This window comes from Lathyrus oleraceus, chromosome 5 (genome assembly GCF_024323335.1).
Source record: "Lathyrus oleraceus cultivar Zhongwan6 chromosome 5, CAAS_Psat_ZW6_1.0, whole genome shotgun sequence".
Taxonomy (NCBI): domain Eukaryota; kingdom Viridiplantae; phylum Streptophyta; class Magnoliopsida; order Fabales; family Fabaceae; genus Lathyrus; species Lathyrus oleraceus.
The window spans coordinates 614,087,550-614,107,401 of NC_066583.1; the positions used below are offsets into that span (position 1 = coordinate 614,087,550).

Sequence of the window (19,852 nt, forward strand, 5' to 3'; positions counted from 1 at the left end):
CAACAAATTAAGTCTTAAAAACAAAACGGAATTCATATTGAGCATATAGTAGTGTTAGCATTGATAGCTAGCTAGATTCCAAATCTTTAGTTTTACACTAACAAGGAAATCTAAGAGCACACAAAAAATCCTGGCTCCATGAAATTATGATCTTCTACTATATCAATCCCTTGAATTGTCTCACATTCTCACTAACAATTGTTCTCTACACCATCTAATCTAGCTGATCACTTTCCCATGTTAGCTTTGAGGCAACTCTTTCGTGCTGTGGGAAATATTCCTACAAGAGCGCGAAACCAAAAGAACCGGTGAGACATTCATATCATATTTTGAACTAGTTGGTTCGACCCGATTTAAAAGATATTAGATGACAAATTACCTCCATGTTTTTGACAAGTTCTTTTGGTGTTGGGGCAGATACAATTATATGACGAGCTGTGGGGCTAATGAACCCTTCCTCCACAGCTTTGTCAATGAAAGACAAAAAAGAATTGTAGTATCCATCAACATTTAGCAAACCCACCTTCAAAAACAAACAAAAAATACAAAATATTTAGCATATTTTTAGAGAATTTTTTAATATAATAACATTTGTGTAGGATTAAAATCTTTACTGGTTTATCATGGATGCCAAGTTGTGCCCATGTTATCACCTCAAGAAGCTCCTCAAGTGTACCATAGCCACCTTCATGCACATAAATATAAACCCTTTAAAAAGTATATAACTACAAATAGACAAAATGGTTTCAATATTCTAACAAAAAATTTACATTTGATTTTACACAATTTTGCCATTTACTCAGTTTTTTAAATCATTATATAATAAAATATATGAATAAGACATTTTTTCTGACATTGTTGTTATGAAATTATTCCTTTAGACAAAATGTGGAGACCCCTCCTAGATTATGGAAAGAAGACAAAAAAACCTCTGTTTTTATATATATTATTCTTTTTTAATAAATAAAATTAGACTATGAAGTCTTTTGTTTTTGTGGCTAAGCTCATGAAGGATTTCATCAAGAGTGAGAAAGCTGCCAATATTATGGGCCCATGTCTCTTTGGGCCTGTGTGGATAAGCCACTTGCAATGTCCATGTCAGTTAGTATGACAAAAAATTAATGATTTTTGCCCATGTTCAAGATGGAATTTTATTCAAGTTTATCATTGTGAAAAAATACAATTAAAAATATATCATAAATATCAATTTGTTTAAAATACACTATAAAAATTACAAAAAAATACTCTTAGAAATTGAACCTTAAATCAACTGATTATTTCAAGTTTGAATAACTAGTTTATAATATAAACTCATATGGTTAAAGTAGAGTTTTTTGATAAATATAATTCTCTTGTGAGTTTATAACACATTTTCAATAATTTATTGTGTTATTTGACTTGTAACTTCAAATATAATTTTAGCTTATAATTTATAATATATTGTTTACTCTTATTTCCACCTTCATTATCATAAACCAAAAAAATTAAATTAAATATTACCTTATTTTATTACAATAAATATTTATTTAAATTTTTTTTGTTTATGTCATCATTTACATTTTTCAATTACTTAAATTATTAATTTTAAATTGAATTTTCTATTTTATCCACACTAAACATAATCTGAAAGTGATCTTTAGAAAAAAATATGTAATTTTCAAAATTAGGTGATGTTGAAAATATCCAAACCATACATTCATGTGAGTCCAATTAAAATTTGAAAGAATCTAAATCTCATGTTCACTTTCGTCTTTTTTCCACACATGACTTATCTAATCTTTATTACTTTTGAACTTTTTAAAATATATCTGGTCTTAGAATGTTTGTCATGTGATAATTAATGTGCATAATCAAATTTAAAAATTCTTTTTGGACATTATATGGTCTTTTCATCCTAGACTATAGACTATACCCCACTTATGGTAGAACTTTTTATTCTATCTTTTCATAAAGTTTTATTTTATTTTAGTTTAAAGGAAATTTGCAACACTTTCACTAATTCCAAATAAAGTTTAAGTGCATTCCAACAAATAAAAAATATTTCTTTTCCTCCACATTTTTCTTCAATTATTATTCTAATGAAGTTATTTTAACTAATAACTTTAAGAATATATAGTATCTGTCTCTAATTTTAAGAACACTATGATTTTTAATTGACATGTGAAAACTTTGTGCAACACTATTAAAGAAATTACATACATTCTCCTAAAATAAAAAGAGAAAAAAGGGTATGTTTTGACTTTTACAAAGAGAATAATTTACTTTACAAAATAAAATAAGATACCTTATACTCCTAAAATACCAAATATCATTTTGAAATGTTTTCTTGATTTTTATTTTTATAATATACCATAAAAATTTACCAACACATATTTTAACGCATTCATACAGCAAACACGACATTTTGAGTTATTAAACTAAAATGATTATAATTTTTTAAAAATGGTATTAACTTGATAAAACAACCTTAATTCAAGTTTAATTAGTGATGAGTCACTAATTCATGTGAAAAATATTGGAGGTAGAAAGTGAGTTTACTAACCAGGTAAAGCAATAAAAGCATCAGAATTTCTAGCCATTTCAGCTTTCCTTTGATGCATGTCAGCCACTGCCTTCACTTCTCCCACTGTTTCTCCAGTAAGCTGCACCATATTACAATAGTAAAGTTATAAACAACTTTCATGTTGACCACTAAGATATATCTGTGTGAAATGATCAAATGCGACAGATATTCGAAGACTAGACGGATATTCCGAGATTAGAGACTATCGTAAGATATTTGTTTGGTTTGGAAACAAACAAGAAGAATCTAAAGAATATAGAAAAGGGATAATGGCAATGAGAATATGAAGAGTGTAGGATAGAAAATAGAGAGAATGACAAAATAGTTAAGGATAAAAAACCCTAGATTGACAAGTGTATATATTGATGGATAAGTTTGTAAATTAGCACTCAATGCAAAATCATGCAACCACAAGTTGCATTTTTTTTAATCACACACATAACTTAGATATCAAGATAACAAAAGAATGGTTCAAATTGACTTCAAAATTAATAAGCTAACCCTAAAGATTGATAACATTACCTCTCTTGGCATAAGTGTTTTGGGAATCACTCTGAAAAAAAAAACGAAAGTTAGTCGAAAAAAATACTCGTAATGCATGTCGAAATCACGGATAGTCAAACCAAACCGTGATTCTGACAAATTTACTGTTAATTTAAACATGCAGAACATATGAACTCACCCGATTACGTGTCGACCGCCGTCGTAAACGGCTTGAGAAATCAAGCCCATCAAACCAATGCTGCCTCCTCCATAAACTAAGTCAATATTTCTTGAAACCTTATAACATATAAAAATACAAGAATCTCAAAAGTCATATTTATATAGAATAAGAAGTAAAGTATAGTAATTTACCAATTCTCTTCCAAGTTCAATAGCAGCATCTTTATAGCTAGTTTTATTACCAGGACTACTACCACAAAACACACAAATTCTCTTAAACTTTGATAACTCCATCTCTCTCTCTCTCTCTAAAAAAAAATGGATGAGTGGTTGATGGTGTATGTATATAATATAAGCACGGTTATATTGGTATATATAACGGCAAAATGAACACGTATTCACCACCACCACATCATTAAACATGACAATGACATGTCTATAGGGAACCAAAGAAAAACTTGATCCAATGTCCTATGTTTTTGTGTGTTTTCTACTTTAATTACTATGGTCCCCCTCTATCACCATTCATCCAAAATATTTAAAATATTCAATTATATTTTAACATGTCACTTCAGTTTCTGCTTAAGAATTTCGTTTAAGTTAATGCTCTCGTGATCTATCAATAGTTAGGTTTAAAGTTTTATGATTGAAGATTTAGATTCGTTTAAGTTAATTGTTGACAAGAGAGTTTGGAACACACTGTCGTGAAAGTTGAAACGCTATGTCTCACACTTGACGGTTCTTGTTATGACTTGAGAACAGAAACATTGTGAAATCATAGGTATCTTTCATCTTAGTTGACTTGTTCTAATTACACCAACTCAACTTCTCTCTCTCTCTACCACCTGACACTGTTCATGATAATTCTGAAAAATCATGATGATACAAGACATTCAAACTTTATTAATCACAGACACATACTAGTGCATTTGCCATTACATATCTTGTACCATCCATTATGGTGTCTCAGATCATATGTAACTTTACTTTTAATTTAAACTTGAATCAATTGCGTATAGTATATTGAACTTACGAGACCTTGTTAATTGCGATTAGTCCTCCATTGCGGTCTTTTCAACTAAAGAGATTAGTCTTTTCAATTAGGGTTGACAAAATGAGTTCGATCCGTTGGACATATCCATTTTGTCGACACTTTTTTTTAAGCTGAATCAAGATTTTAGACACGCACTCTCTAATACATGTCTGTTCAATTTTTTTTGCAAGCAATTTTTAACTTTTAGGGATGCAAGACTCACATCACCGTCTCGTCCTGTTCTCATTTTTCGTAAAACATGCCAAAGTTTTAGATCTGCCCGTAATATTAAAGATAAATTTCAAAATATTTTGATTAACCAAAGATGGATTTCAAAACATTTTGTTAATGTAGGAGACTAGCTAGGTTAATGAAATTGACTAGTTTGAACTTTGAAGGATTTTGATGAATTGATTCATCCGTGCAATGATAGATGTTTGAGCAGAGTTTAAAGAGAGGACAAATAGTGAATGAGTACTTTTACTGCCACCAATTTTACTTTACCTCACTCTACAAAAATATAGATAAGAATAACCATGAATCATTCACTCTCAACCATTCTTTATGAATAAAAATATCATAAACCCTAAAATTCTTAGTCTCTAAACCAATAAGAACTCGACGCATTCAAAAAGCCATAACAATTTGGTTTAGCTATTTTTAGAATCACAAACTCAACTATGATGTTACTATTTTTTCTCCCTCAAACTATAGCCAAAACTTTTGACTCTTTTAATCAATTAACAACAAGCTACTACCTATCATCAATTTCAATTATTTTTTTTCATTTCTTTATTCTTTTGTTGGTGAAAGCATTACACTTTTGTTTTTATTTAATATTTTAAATTTTATTTTTAGTCAATCAAAATATTTAGAATTTTTCAATAATATTTTTTATCTTTCTAAATATTTTAAAATTTACTTTTAGTCCCTCAAAATATTTTTGGTGAAGTCATTGCAACATTTTTTATTAAATAGATGATTAGATATATTTGTGATCTTTTTAAATATTTTAAAATTTATTTTTAATCCCTCAAAATATATATATTTTTTAAAGAATAGTCCTTTTAAAATTTTCCATATATATTTTTAGTCTTTAATATTAAAATCGTCGCTAAAGTTATACTAATTCAATCGCTAACTAATAAATCGTTGTTAATTTTATCGCTAAGTTGTAAAACCGTTATTAAAAAAAAAGAGACAAAAAAATATGGATGCAAAACTTTTAAATGACCATTTAAAAAAATATTGAGAGATTAAAAATAAAATTTAAAATATTTATGAGAATCAGAAATATTTAACCCTTGAATAAATATGTCAAATGAAAGATAAATATGTAGGTAATATAATAATATTGCCCTAAGCTTGTTAACTTAACTTTAATTTTCATCAAAATGTACTCAAAGTTAATTAATCAGCAAATTAATCATTATAGTCAAATATGGATTGCTTGGTTAATTATATTTTATATTATTTAAAAAGAATTTAAAAATATATTGGCCAATGAATGATTGAGTTTTTGTGCACCAAAATGGTGGAATCCTACTCAGATAAGTTAATAATCTTACCCTTTATACTTGAGTGTTGATTTTTGCATACCACTTTTTTATTCTCTCTTTATTAGCCTCTCATATTCCATCTAGTCACATTTTTTTCTGACCAATTTTGGCCACCATTAAATTATTAATTTGGCCACCATTTAGTTATAGCACTAGAATATGGACACATGTAATTGATGTTGTTTTTGCTCAGATTGATCATGTCATATTCTTTTTTTAATTTTGTTTTATTTTAAATTCCAACAAGAATTATTGGACATATAGATAAGTGGTGTATATGATTGGTGATGCAAATTGAAGTCTTCAATTGGTCACATTCATAAGAAGAGCATAAAAGTGTGTCCAAGAGTTTCCTTTTCGGATAAGGTAGTAGGAGTAGTAAGAAACACATCTCTTTCATCTATTGTCCAATCCCTTTAATTTCAATGCACTTAAGTCTAAATTCCATCACTTTCTTTCTTAATGAGCCAATTTAAAAGCTAAATCATGGAACTATTCGATGCTTAAGTATGCCTAACTTGTTAACATTTCAATTTTTAGGTTTTTACTTAAGGAGTCTAGTGAAAATTTTAATGGTTGATTATTAACTTGTATCTTATTCTCTCAACTAGATTTGCTAATTGGAATATTCTTGTAGGTATTGGAATCACTACATTTATGAAAAAGATGAGTATAACAAGACTCATGGATATCTTAAAATTTTGTTATGTAATTTTACAAAAGTGAGAAATTAAAAAATTAAAAATAGCACTAATAAATATATGAGAGAGACAAAAAAAAGTATCTTTTGAATTTTTTACAATATACCGGATTAACTAAAATAGTCTCTAATTATTTGAAAATCAAAATCAAGGGTGATTTATATACAACATTCACACTCCTCAAGTCAGCGAGACATATTTTTTAAAAGATAAATTTGTGAGGATTATCACATCCAAAACGGATAATATATTGTAGCCGCACTAGCGTGCTCGTGGTCATGGGTTCATTTACCACTGGCAATAACACCGTTTCGTTTGGAAATCAGAAGTGTTGATAACCTTTTAGAAACTAGAAGTGTTGATAAATTGAAGTGACACATTTTCCTCTTTAAATAGGAAAATATTGATAAGTCGTTTTTGAGAATATCTCCACCGTTTGTGGTTTGGGGTAGATCATATGATCCTTAGTGCCCGAGTGTTAATTTATCCTTTTTGTTGTTGTTAGTGTTATGCGAAAATAGTGTTCTTGTTTCCTTTATGGTTTTTCTCTGGGAGTGTTTTGTTTTGATATTGAATCAAACTCAAACAATTTTGTTTTGCTCGTTGACATTGGTTTTGCATGTTAGGTTGATCATTCGAGCATGCCTTTTAATTGTACCTGCATCAGTTCTTTTTACAACACATATTATCATTGTGAATTGTGACTTCATACACAACATGAAAGAAAGTGAATTGTGAAGGTTTGAAAATTGTTGATTTAAAAAAAAAAATTTGAAATCAGAGTTTGAATTTTTTTTCTTTCAAAAACCTTTGAATATGCAGCAAAAATTTCAAGTAAAGAAATTAAGCAAAAAGTAAAAGAGTTAAGGGAAGAGAGATAACACCAAAATTTATAGAGACTCGGTCTTAAGAAACTGACATACTCATTTCCCCAAGAATTGATCTTGAAAGTATCCACTAATGCTTGAGAGTTTTTAGAAGGCTAAGTACACAAACCCCATTATACAAGGAAATGAAGTTTCAGACTAACTTTTAACTAAACAACAAACTAAGGCTTGAAGCAGTTAGTATTCAAACTAAAAAACAAACAAAGCTTCGAGCGGTTAGTATCTAAGCCAAACAAATATATTTCACAAGCTGATCTCGAACCAAGATTTAGTTTTGAGTTGGATATCATCCAAAACCGAACTGAGCTTTTACAAGGGGTAACCATGAATCGAACCGAGATTTTTATCGGGTTGATCTCAAACATACTAAGCTTTTACACATGCTGAATTCACAAACCGAATGAGAATTTTACCAGGTTGATCTTAAACCTACTGAGCTTTTACACATGCTAAACTAAAAAACCAAATGAGATTTTACACCAGGATGATCTTGAACCGATAGAGCTTTGGACTGAGATGAGCTCAAGAATTGTTGTGAATATTTTTCACTAGTTATTCTTCATGAACCCAAAAGAAGAGCTTTTCTTCAATGTCAGAGCTTACAAATCAAACAGAGACTTATTCTAATCCCCCAAGAACAAACAACGGATTTTTACAATAGTTTAGCTCTAAACCAAAATGTTTTTTCGTAAGATAAAATGATTTACTCAAGAGAAAACTACTCTTGATAAATTTACAATTAATCCCTTACTCTGAACAAAATAATCACTAAACTCAAGAACGCTCTCAAAGCACTATATCTAAAATATGAGATAAAAATCAAACAATTTAGAGAGATCCTGGAAGAAGTGAAAAGTGAAGTTTTTTCATTTTATGGATATTTTGAAATGATATATAAACTCTCTATTTATAGTCCAAGAAATGGTGTAATTTTGGAAGAAATATCCATGTGTCTTTTAAATCACCTAATCGATTAGACACTTGTAATAATCAATTATTGTTATCCAAATTGAAAGATTAGATAAAGAGTCAATATCAATCATTAAGAGACTGACATAATTGATTATGGACTCGATTAGGCTTAATCTAATCAATTAGACATATATTCTAGTATTAGACAGTTCAAAAAATTGTCCTAATCAAGTAGACAGTTCCCTCATCAACTGACTAAGCTCCAAAAACATTTTTTGGTTGTTTTAATAAAAAATTCAGAGATTTCTCAAGGTTTTAAGTGTGTGTGTTATTTAGTCATACTACTTATAAAAATGCCTTTGTGTATTTACAATACACCGATCACTCACATAAACACGATTAAAAGAGCTTTCAAACTAACTAACTTTCACACCCTGACGCTTTAAGACTTGGAATTATATTTGACATCAATTCACACAAAGAGCCTTTAGTCTCCTAGATGAGGCTTGAGATATATCTGTATTATTAACCATCATGTGAGATGTTTTAAATCTCCAGTGATCATAAATCTTAAGTCTTCACTTGAAATTTGTTGGACTAAAGTATTGTTTTTAAACAAAAAGTCTTTAGCTTGATTTGGAAGGATAACTTGATCTTGATCAACCACCTTGAAATTCTATTCAGACATCGACAAATGTTGGACCAGATGCATGGGACAACATGTACATCTGGTTTATAACAGATAACAGGTTATGGGATCAAATGTCATATACGATGTCTGAGAGATTGTATATCAGAATAAAAACCAGTTTGCAAGCAAGATGATAAATGCAAAAGGAAAATAAATAACACAATAGAATTGTTAACCCAATTCGGTGAAACCACACCCATGTATGGATGACACTCTACCAAAGAAAGAAAATCCACTATCTTGAATTAGTATAATTAATCTTATAGGAACATCAAATCCATGATGTTTAATGCCTCTTCCTAGTCCTAATGACTTTTTTATTTAGATCTCTCCCTAAATATGAGAACCCCTCTCACTTTCTTTTAATTACTAATCCCAAGCGAAAAACTTTAATAAACAATTCTCTAGTGTTGAATTAAAACTCAACTAAACAAACCAAACTTTATGCCTTTATATATAAATGAAGCAATAAAGTGATACATAATTAGCAACAAAAACAAAGACTCAAAGGATAAACCCTAACACACAAATCTCCAATACATGTACACCCTCAAACGTGAGGTTTAAGTCTCCTTAAATAACAATGAAATTTCAGGCCTTTTCTCTTTTGGATATTTGATTTGATTTCGTCCAGAATTATAGCTGATACCGTTGGATTTGATTTGCTCCACAAAAGTCTCCAACAAAAAATAAGATTTTTTTAAAATTGAAATTCAAATTTAAATCTCCATTTAAATTTAAATTGATTTGATCTTCAATAGTTGTCAAAAAATCTCACAAACGCATTGCCAAAGTATAACAACAAGTCTGATTGAATCTCAACCAAAATTTCACTCAAAAAATGCAACAACATTGGTCTGCTAAACAAAGGCCAGATGTTACACACATGCAGGAACATCGTGTCCCACATGCGTCCCTTTTGCACTAAAACAACTTGAACATTCCATTTTTGTTTTGCATAATGCAACAAATCCAAGAGGAACAACAATCTCCACCTTTGGAAAATTTTGGCAAAACAACTGAGTATCATAAGCATCCTATACTCATAACAACTTGAACATTCCATTGTTATTTTGCATAACTCTTCAAGCCATAACACACACTGAGTATCATAAGCATCCTATTGTAACACCTCAAAATTTGCCCTCCTCTCTTGGGACTAGCTTAGCATATTGCATTTCATTTTTTAAGACATTAGTCATTGCATATTTGCATATCATGTGGAAACATTGAGCAAGTCATCCTCCTAAGTCTTTCTCAGAAGACAAAGAGGTTAAAAGATTCAAGCTTGAGGGTCTCTTGAATTGATCACTAGCCATCTGAGGGTTTGTGCTTCAATTAGGGTTTTTGGTTCCTCAAGGAGATTGGTTATTATCTTGGTTGAAAGGGTACATCACCATCATCATGGTCTTATCGGCACCAAGAGGTTCATTGTGCCTGATCATGTTCCTTGGGATTAGGGTTTTGACCTCTGGTCAACCCTAATCAGTTGAATTATGCCAATCAGGGTTTTTCAAGGAGAAGAGGTCTTTCAATGAGATGGGGATCATCACATGGTTTTATTGAGCTTGTATAAGCTAGGGTTTCATGTTGGAGCCATTTCATCAGGAGGTTGAGGCTCAAATTCATCTGTGCATGGCCAAGTCATCTGTCAACTGAAAAAGTCAACCAAAAGTCAACTGTTGGATTTGGAGGTGGGAAGTGGTTAGAAATACAACATCCATGTTCAAACAAGTCTCATTTGACATTTCAAACATCAACATTGAAGAAAATAAAGTCAGGACAAAACTTTCCAAAAATAGAAAGTGACTTGTAATTCAAAATTGCCAAAATTGGAAAGGTTTTCTCCTCAAGATTACATCATCAAGAAATCTTCAAATGAAATTTTGTTGAACATGAAAGTTGTAGATCTTGTTCTCCCATTTCCAAAAAGTCCAAGATCATGAATTTCTCATGTATGGTTGAAGAGATATGGATCAATCTTGGTCAAATGAACATGGAACTTCAAAGGAGCATAACTTTCAAACCATAAGGCCAAATGGAGTGGTTCTTTTTGCATTATTCATGTCTTGATATATACTATCCAAAATTGGCATTACATGACATGCATTCAATTCACATAAATATTTGAAAATTCAATGCATTTTTGGAGGGAAAATTAAAATTTAAAAATAAGGCATTGTTTACACATTCTATCCATTCCATTGGCCTTAAAATATCATTTTGAGTGAAAATACATTGCAAGTTCGTGCACTATTCACATGCATCCCATGCATAAGGGTGAAATCTCAATTTTTGCAAAACACCTCCAAATTAACCATTTTTTCATTAGCATTTGATTAGAGGTTAATTAATCATGATTAGTGAAGCATATATAACACAAATCATAACAGAATTAGGGAGGTTAATCACTTTTTCACCATTTTTGGATCTAGAAGCTTTTTCCCTCCAAAATTTTCTCTCAATCAAAACTTGAAAATTCTCCACATAGCATAGCATTTTTCTTCCATATTCTGGTTTATTGTGTGTAGTGGATGAAGAATCAAGCATTGGATCATTGAATTCGAGCAGAAATCAAGCATACTCCAAGCAAATTCATGAAGATGGAAGTGGAAAATTAATCAAGATCTAAGCCATTACAAGCTCTAATTTCGTCATAAAGCTTCAAGTCATCAATATAGGAGTGGATCTGGACACTTTAGGAGCTTGAATCGCTGGTTTTATTGTTCTGCTCTTCAAGAGGTAAAAACTCGAGTCTCTTAATTCTTCAATCCATTGCCATGTTTAGGTAGAGCTTTTCATGCTGATTAATCTGATATAAAATTCGTGTGAAATGGATGAGAAATGAATGAGTTATGCTTGATTAAAGTTTGACATGTCAAAATGTTTTTGCTCGTTTCTCTTTGATCTTGATGAATTAGGATTAGATGTTAATTGATCTGTAATCTCCATTGGAAGAGCTTTCTGTTGATATAATTTTTTGGCGAAATTCTGGAAATTTTCTGAACGCATGCACTGTAGCTCCGCCGTCTTCGCGAAGAAGATGGTGGAAACCACCACTGGCCATACGCGTATCACTGTGCACCATACGCGTATCACTGTGCACCATACGCGTATCACTAGGCACCATGCGCCCCATACGCGTATCACTGTGCACCATACGCGTATCACATGCAGCATATTTTCAAACTTAAATCCATTTAATCTTTCCCTCCAATTTCCATATGCATTGTCCATTTTATTTCAACATTGTTTTCCAAACTTCAAAAATTCATATTAAATTGAAAATTGATCCAAAAAATACCTGGTTTTTTGCTATTTGTTCCTTGTTCCATCTAGTTTTTTATCATCATAATTTCCAAATTTTTGCGTGGCTGGATTTTATTTGGTGCTAGGTTATGTGATCAGGTATGCTTATTTGACCTTGCCTTGGTTATCATGTTGTGAAATGATGGTCTTTGATCCAATGAATGTGAAATTTTGCATGCTAATTCTAGACACTTTGCTGGATATTTTGGCTTTGGTTTGACATTTTTCCCATGCACCAATTCTGTTTTATGCTTATGTTAAGTTGGTGTGACCATTTGTGTCACACCTTTTGATGTTCAACTTATGTGATGGGTTTGCCATACCAAATGATCTCCAATTGTCCTGATTTTATGTGTGATGCATATTACGGATGTTGTGAATGAGCATGAATTTTCTTGGAATTATTTGAGTGATTTCTGATTTAATTGAGATTTTTTCATTCTGGTTGGTCACATTTGAGCTTTAAAATTGCCTTGAACTTCAATTGATCATGAAATGCTTTTGGTATATGATATTGATGTGAGACATTTTGGATTGTTTCAAGATGGGTTTGAAGTTGATTCATGTTAATTTTCATGTTCTGTTTTGAATTATTTCTCCCTCTTTGACCCTAGGCCTTGTCCTAGTGGTTTGCTTCTCATGTTTGAGCTTTGTTTTCAGGATTAAAAAGCACATGGCCATGATTGGATTGATTCACTTGCTTGAGTTGACTAATTGGATAATGTTGACTAATCTTGAATTGTTTTGTAGATGGATTTTAGCTCATTTGAGTTGAGCTTGTTCCTTGCACATTGTTGCATAGCTTGTTTGACTATGTCTGTTGACTGTTGACTATTAACTGTCTGTTTGACTTTTTTGACTTGTATACTGATTGAGTTGGATTGTTTTCAGGTACATTAGTTGCTTGAGTTCTTTTGAACTTGCATTTTCTTTTGTGGGTTGCTTAACCTAGGTATAATTTCTCTGACTTCATGTAGTCTGGAAGACCTGCCCTGTTACTTGGACAGGCACCTGTCTGAAACCCTCCTTAAGAGGCAATGCTTGTGTATGTTTATCTTTGTGCCAAGCAGGAAAAGACCTTTGATAAGGCAATTGACAGATAAAAGAGATGTGCAATCCATCTCCTGCTATTCAGTGTGTCATCCACTTTGCTCACACGCCTTGTGTTGATGCATTGTGGATATTAACCCAAGATCTTTGTTGAGTCAGTCATATGTGGAGAAGAGTTCCAACTTTCTGAACTCCCACACTTTCATCTGTTTAAAAGCTCTCCCAGGCCAGGGATAAGAGCTGTGAGGCACACCCCTCACTTCCCATTTCATCTGCTTCACCCTAACTCTCAATGTTAGGGTTAAGAGCTAACATCACCCTGATACAGTGGCTTGTTTGTCGAGGTTGACATGACCCCTTGACTAAAGCCTAACCTTGTGTGAGCCCATCTGTTTGTATATAGTGTGTGTGCTTGCTTTTGTGTTTGTGTGATTTTGTTTGTCCTGTTTAGGATAGCTTGCTGCCTGTGCAAGTTAGATAGAAACCTCAACCTAGGACCATTGTGGATTGCATGATAACTATTAGGCTCGAGTCAGGCTCCCTTCTAGTTTGTCATTTCCCAGTCTCTGGTTAGGAGAAGTTTCTCCCCTGTTAAGGGGAACTACGTCGCCCTGATCCTCATACCAGATGAGGTACGTAGGTAGGAGGTCGTACGAGATCTCTCCGGGCACCCTTTTTCTTTTTGTGTGTGTTTGCTTGACAGTTGCTAGGCTCGAGTGCCAGACTCCTTAGTAACTTGTTTGTGTGTTAGCCTTCTTGTGTGTGTTAGGAGATGGATATAAGACCAGCGATTGGCATTCCGTATCCTATTGTCGTGTGCTTGGAGTCCGATATAAGTCCAGCAATTGGCGTTTGGTTTCCAGTGTGGGTTTGTTGTTTGGAGTCGGACGTAAGCCCAGCCATTGGCAGTCTGTTTCCGTTTGTTTGTTTGCTTTGACGTCTCAGCGTCTGTGTGTGTGTTTTGTTTCGGCGTGCATGAGCCGAACTACGGTAGCTCTGATTCTCATTCCAGATGAGATACGTAGGCATAGGATGCGATATCCTAGCGAGCCCTTTCCCCTCTTCCTCCATCTGTGTCTCATTTCAGTGTGTGTGTGCATTCTTTTGGGCAGTTTTCAGCAACCTTATCCTATCTTTTTGAGCGTGGATCCCGTCGAGTACGACGGATGCGTAGGGGTGCTAATACCTTCCCTTCGCATAACCGACTCCCGATCCCATCTCTCTTTGGTCGCGAGACCATGTCTTTTCCAGGTTTACTTCGAGCGTTTCCTTTCCCTCTTTTGGGATAAATAACGCACGGTGGCGGCTCTGTTTGTTTTGTTTTTGCCCGCCGGTTGTTTTTCGCGGATGCGACACCTATACTCAGAACAAACATCAGCAACAATAGAAGTACATTGTAGTAGCAACAAACATCAGAGTAACAACAGAAAACACATCAAAAGGTTGATACACACAATCAATGCTCCATAACAGTCAATCATGCAATTACAAAGTCACTCATGCATGAAAACACAATTAGTAGTCAAGTTAGAATCAACATATACTACTAACACAAATTGATCAACTCACACAAGGACCAGATACCATGCCAGATGCTCCAGGGCGCGAGCACACAACCGTTCAGAACAGTTAGTACCAAACACACTAGTTAGTGCTAAGCACACCGGGCAATATCATATCAGTAGTACTCATACACCACAAAGCCAATAGATAATAGTTTGAAAACACTACCCTCACACACCATTACTTCTCCTTTTTGCCACAATTTGGAAAAAATCCATTAACACAATTAGTAGAAGCTTGGTCAATATTAAACATGAACACAATCATTGAACTTGTCAATTAAGAGTACACACAAAATAAGGAGTAGAAACTATCAACAACAACCATGAGCACAAATGTTGAGCAAAAATTCAGAACATCAGGAATGAAGCTAGAACATCTCCTGATGAAACAAACTTCACCCACTCTTCATCATCATATGAGTAGGTTTATCTTCAATGCAAATCCAATTTTGTAAATCTTCTTAATTAATCCAAACATTTTTTCAAAGCAACAACAACAAAAATTTGGACTTGAACAAACTTGAATATTTTTTGAAGTGCATGAGAATCCAACCAGTATAGCACACACGCCAAGATATCACACAACATATTCCCAACATCTTTCTTTCCATTTTACGATAAGCCAATCAGTGAATAACATTCGCCTTTGGCTGTTTTTTAGGCAAAGCACAGACTACACATTTCTTCAAGATTGCACCATAACTAGTACACAAGAGACAAAGATTATCAATTTTTTTTTTAAAGAAGTGTGCCTTTTTCAAGTGTGCCTTTTATTTTTCTCCCTCTGTTTTCCTAAAAAGAGACAAAAGACATAGGACCACCATCAAACAAACAACCAAGCAGTAGTTCTAGCCGACATACATGATACTACCAATTATTCTTTAGATAACATAAACACACAACTACTTATAAACACCAAATATAAGCAATATCCTTTCTTGAATATCATCAAATCATCATCTCCAACTCACACTTGTAGTAGCAGCAACAACAAGTTGAGGTGAAAGTAATTCCAATATTTCTCCATCATAAACTGGATTAGTTTCAACAACAACTGCACAAATGTGTAACACAATGTCTAGGACATCTTTCCCAACATTCAATATACAACACCCCAAGAGTAATACCACATACATTTCTTTATCAACTTAGGATAACAAGCTCTAGCATTCAACATTGTCTTCAACAACTGAGCATTACTATGAAACTCCACAATTTTGCTATACTTTAGTGCTTAAACATAATGTTCTTCTTCATCCTCACTTGTAGTTTCCTCTTCTTCCTTGGTCACAATCTTGTCAAAAAGAGGGAACCCTTCTTCTGCCCAAATAATCATTAATAGTAGAAGGTTAAAGCTTTACACTTTCTTCTATCATACACCATTCCATACTCCTTGATGCTTTCAACATTACATTCTGCAGTAATGTTCACAATAAACTCCTTGACAAACTTTTCATAGCAAGGATCGATATCAGTCTAAATCTTCATTACCTTAGAAGGTTTTATCATATCTATAATCTCTTTACAATCAAGAGCATTTATACCTATCTCTTTTCACAAGCAACCCTTCTTAGAAAACATATTTCCACCTTTGAACACTTGTTTCATAATGGAATGACACATTATCCAGGGAGCATCATCAACATTCATATGAGTCCTCTTTCCACCAACCTTTCTCCTTATGATGGACTTTATATGTTGGATATCTACTCCAACATCTCTCTCAAATTGACTTGTTTGAACAAGCTTTCTATTCACTTCCGAATTAACAAGGGAAACCTGCCCATCCTTCCTCTAGGTTGGAAACTAATTCACCAACATGTTATACATGTTGTTTGGCACATCCTGGTTGACATCTTCATTACCATCTTTGAGCATTTGGTTACTCCATAACAACTGAGTGCAACTACTTCCAGCATATATACTTTAGGAATTAAAGGTGTAGTCCTTCATTTGCTTCACTTGAAAATCAAGAAAGTAGGCAACACCTTCTACCATGCTTAACTCAAAATCAGATTGTATTTGTTGAAAAAAATGCTCCACCATCTTGTCTGACATGTCACAGAGGTGAACTATCATAAGATTCTCACTGTCTTTCACATTAACATCCTCCAGCAGCTGAACAACCTCTTCAAATGTCAAAGCTTCTTTTGACAACTTCTTTTCAAGGGCTATCCTATTATGATACAAACACTTCCACTTCATCACACTTTTCTTAAAATGGAAAGACATGTTGACAAAGGGAGAAATATAAACATTTGAGGAATACTTTTTCCACCGTCATCTTTAGTAACACCTTCATTGATAGGAGAAGACTCATCTTGAAGTTCATTATTTAGGGACAGAATCCTCACCAGCACTGACAAAATCATTAAGAACATCATCAATGTTGTCACTCACATTATTCAACATATTATCTTTTTCTTGAGTAGAATTGTCTTGAGACTTGGTTGTATTATCAATGATTCTCTTCATTATTTTGGAAAAAGGAATGTCATCATCAACTTCCTCATAATCATCCTTCTTAATGACACCATCCTTGTTAGTGGCATAATTACCAACATCCTGATTGACTTCCACATTCGAGTATCTATTGAGGAAGACACTTTTAACATCCATCTGATAAAGTTTGTACTTCAAAATAGATGATAGTCTTGGTATCAATTTGATGGCCCCAAGATGGGCAATAAGATCAAAGGTTTCAACATCATAAAAATTTCCATCTTCTTCATCATATAACATGATGTTTCTTGTTTTGTCAGCAACAACTTGCTTCACATCAAGACCAATGATATCAAAATCTTCATCTTCATGGGAAGTCATTTGAACATCATTAACAACACTACCATGGGCTACAACAGTATCAACCTCAACATTTCTATGGGCATGAATATCATCACTCACATGATTATTCTCAAGGGTCACATCACTATTCTCCTTATGAATTTGAGACTCTATCAACATGTCAGATAGGATTTCTGGCATATCTTTATCAACATCTTGATTTACCATATTGGGTTTCTAGGTCTCCTCAACAAAACACTTTTGAATGAGATGATTATTTCTTATAGGCCCATACAAGAGTGGGGCATCAAGAACATTTCCACCACCAACTAGATCAGACTTGTCAAAATGTGGAATATTGTAGAGATCAATATATGGAACAAACATCTTATAACTAAGATTCAGCAAACTAAGAGGAACACCAATATCAACTTCACCAAACATAATATCATGTTTTTGAATAATGAAAATTCCAAAAATATAAGAGGGATCCCCAATGGGAAGATTTATGCCATAATCACTAATATTCAATGAAAGGTTGTTCAATGTTGGGAGGACCTCTGGCCTGACCATCAATCATCCCTTCAATAAAAACTTCTTGCATGAGTCTCACACTACTATAAAATATACCTTTTGTAACACCAAATTACTACGGTGGTTCTGTTAACCACAATGATAACTCATTTTTTGGCGCCTTTTATTTTTTCTATTTACTAAACGATATTTCACTATGGTAAATGTTAACAATTGTCATGAAATGTACCTAGAATATAAGGGTTCGAATCCCAACACCAATAATTTTCTATTTTCTTGTTACAAAAATGGCCTTTCCTTGTATTTCATCACGATTCATATCATCAACCGTGGTATAAGGTGCTAATATCTCATCACGGTTCTTATTATCAACCATAGTAAAATATATAAGTGAAGTTATCTTGCTACAATACATAACAACCGTCTCTCTCAAAACAAAATGCTAGCATCCCTATCACGCGTCTCTCTCATATATCCTAATCTCCATTAACATTTCGACAACTTTTCTTTATAAACATGTGTCATACCCCAAAATATGCTCTCCCCTTTTCACTTTTATCTGACTTTTGATCTATGGTTCACCTGCATAATCATCCATCATAAGATGTTCATTCACAATTACATGCACATCATTGATTAAAAAATTCTTGCTATCTATGACACAAAGACTGGTTTCTTGACAATTGGCCTGTCAAGTCTCATGGGCTAGGATTTTCTTCCATGGCATATATGGGGATCAAACTTTGGGATTGTATTACATTGATTTGGGTTGATTATCTCTTGAAACCTTAATCCTTGGTACAATCTTTGGTTATGATTGGATTGCATCATGGAATGGTTGATTTTGAAAGTCATTTTTAAGTTTAACTTTTGGTGATCATGTTCATATAAAGTCTTACTTAGTGATTACTATTGATTATTGTTTGATTCATGACATGAAATTCAAGGCAAATGTCAAGATTCATTCAAGAAGTCAATACAAATTGAAATAGTCATTTTCAAATCTTGGAGGGAAATTCATTTTCTCTTAAGAATCAAACCATACATGTACAATTCAAGGATCAATTTTCATTACAAAATTTCAAAGTTCATTACAAAATAATCCAAATCAAATTCCATAGAAAATTTCATCTTTTGACCTACCAATTAACTTTTGGTAACATCCTTCGATTTTGACTTTGCTGTCATCACCAAAGGCTCTATCATAAATAATTACTCTGTTCAGAGACCCATTTATGTACCTTAGAGTCCACTTTAATGCTTTCTAATGCACCTTCCCAAGATTGACCATATACCTGCTTACAAGGCTCACTTCGTACGTTATGTCTGGCCTCGCACAAACCATATCATACATCAAAGAACATACTATACTAGCATATGGTATGCTATTCATATATGCTCTTTCAACTTCAGTATTAGGACTTTGATTTGAACTCAACTTGAACTGAGGATTAATCGGTGTTACAACAGGATTTGAGTTCGACATACCAAACTTGTCAAGAACCTTCTTCAGGCATGTCTCTTGAGATAATCATAATCTCAACTACTTTCTATCTCTCCGGATGTTAGTCCCAAGAATCATGGAGGCATCTTCTAGATCC

At 33.0% G+C, this 19,852-nt stretch overlaps 1 protein-coding gene across 1 annotated transcript; it reads right to left on the bottom strand.

Moving 5' to 3' along the window:
- Positions 1 to 14: 14 nt before the first annotated feature.
- LOC127087063 (cytokinin riboside 5'-monophosphate phosphoribohydrolase LOG1) lies at positions 15 to 3,593 on the bottom strand. Its single transcript, XM_051027910.1, has 7 exons — positions 3,419 to 3,593; positions 3,246 to 3,343; positions 3,086 to 3,116; positions 2,543 to 2,642; positions 615 to 685; positions 380 to 523; positions 15 to 280 (listed from the first exon to the last, which is right to left on the bottom strand). Exons 1-7 carry the CDS (start codon positions 3,518 to 3,520, stop codon positions 215 to 217), a joined length of 612 nt encoding a protein of 203 aa, XP_050883867.1. The 5' UTR covers positions 3,521 to 3,593; the 3' UTR covers positions 15 to 214.
- Between the last annotated feature and the right edge of the window lie 16,259 nt (positions 3,594 to 19,852).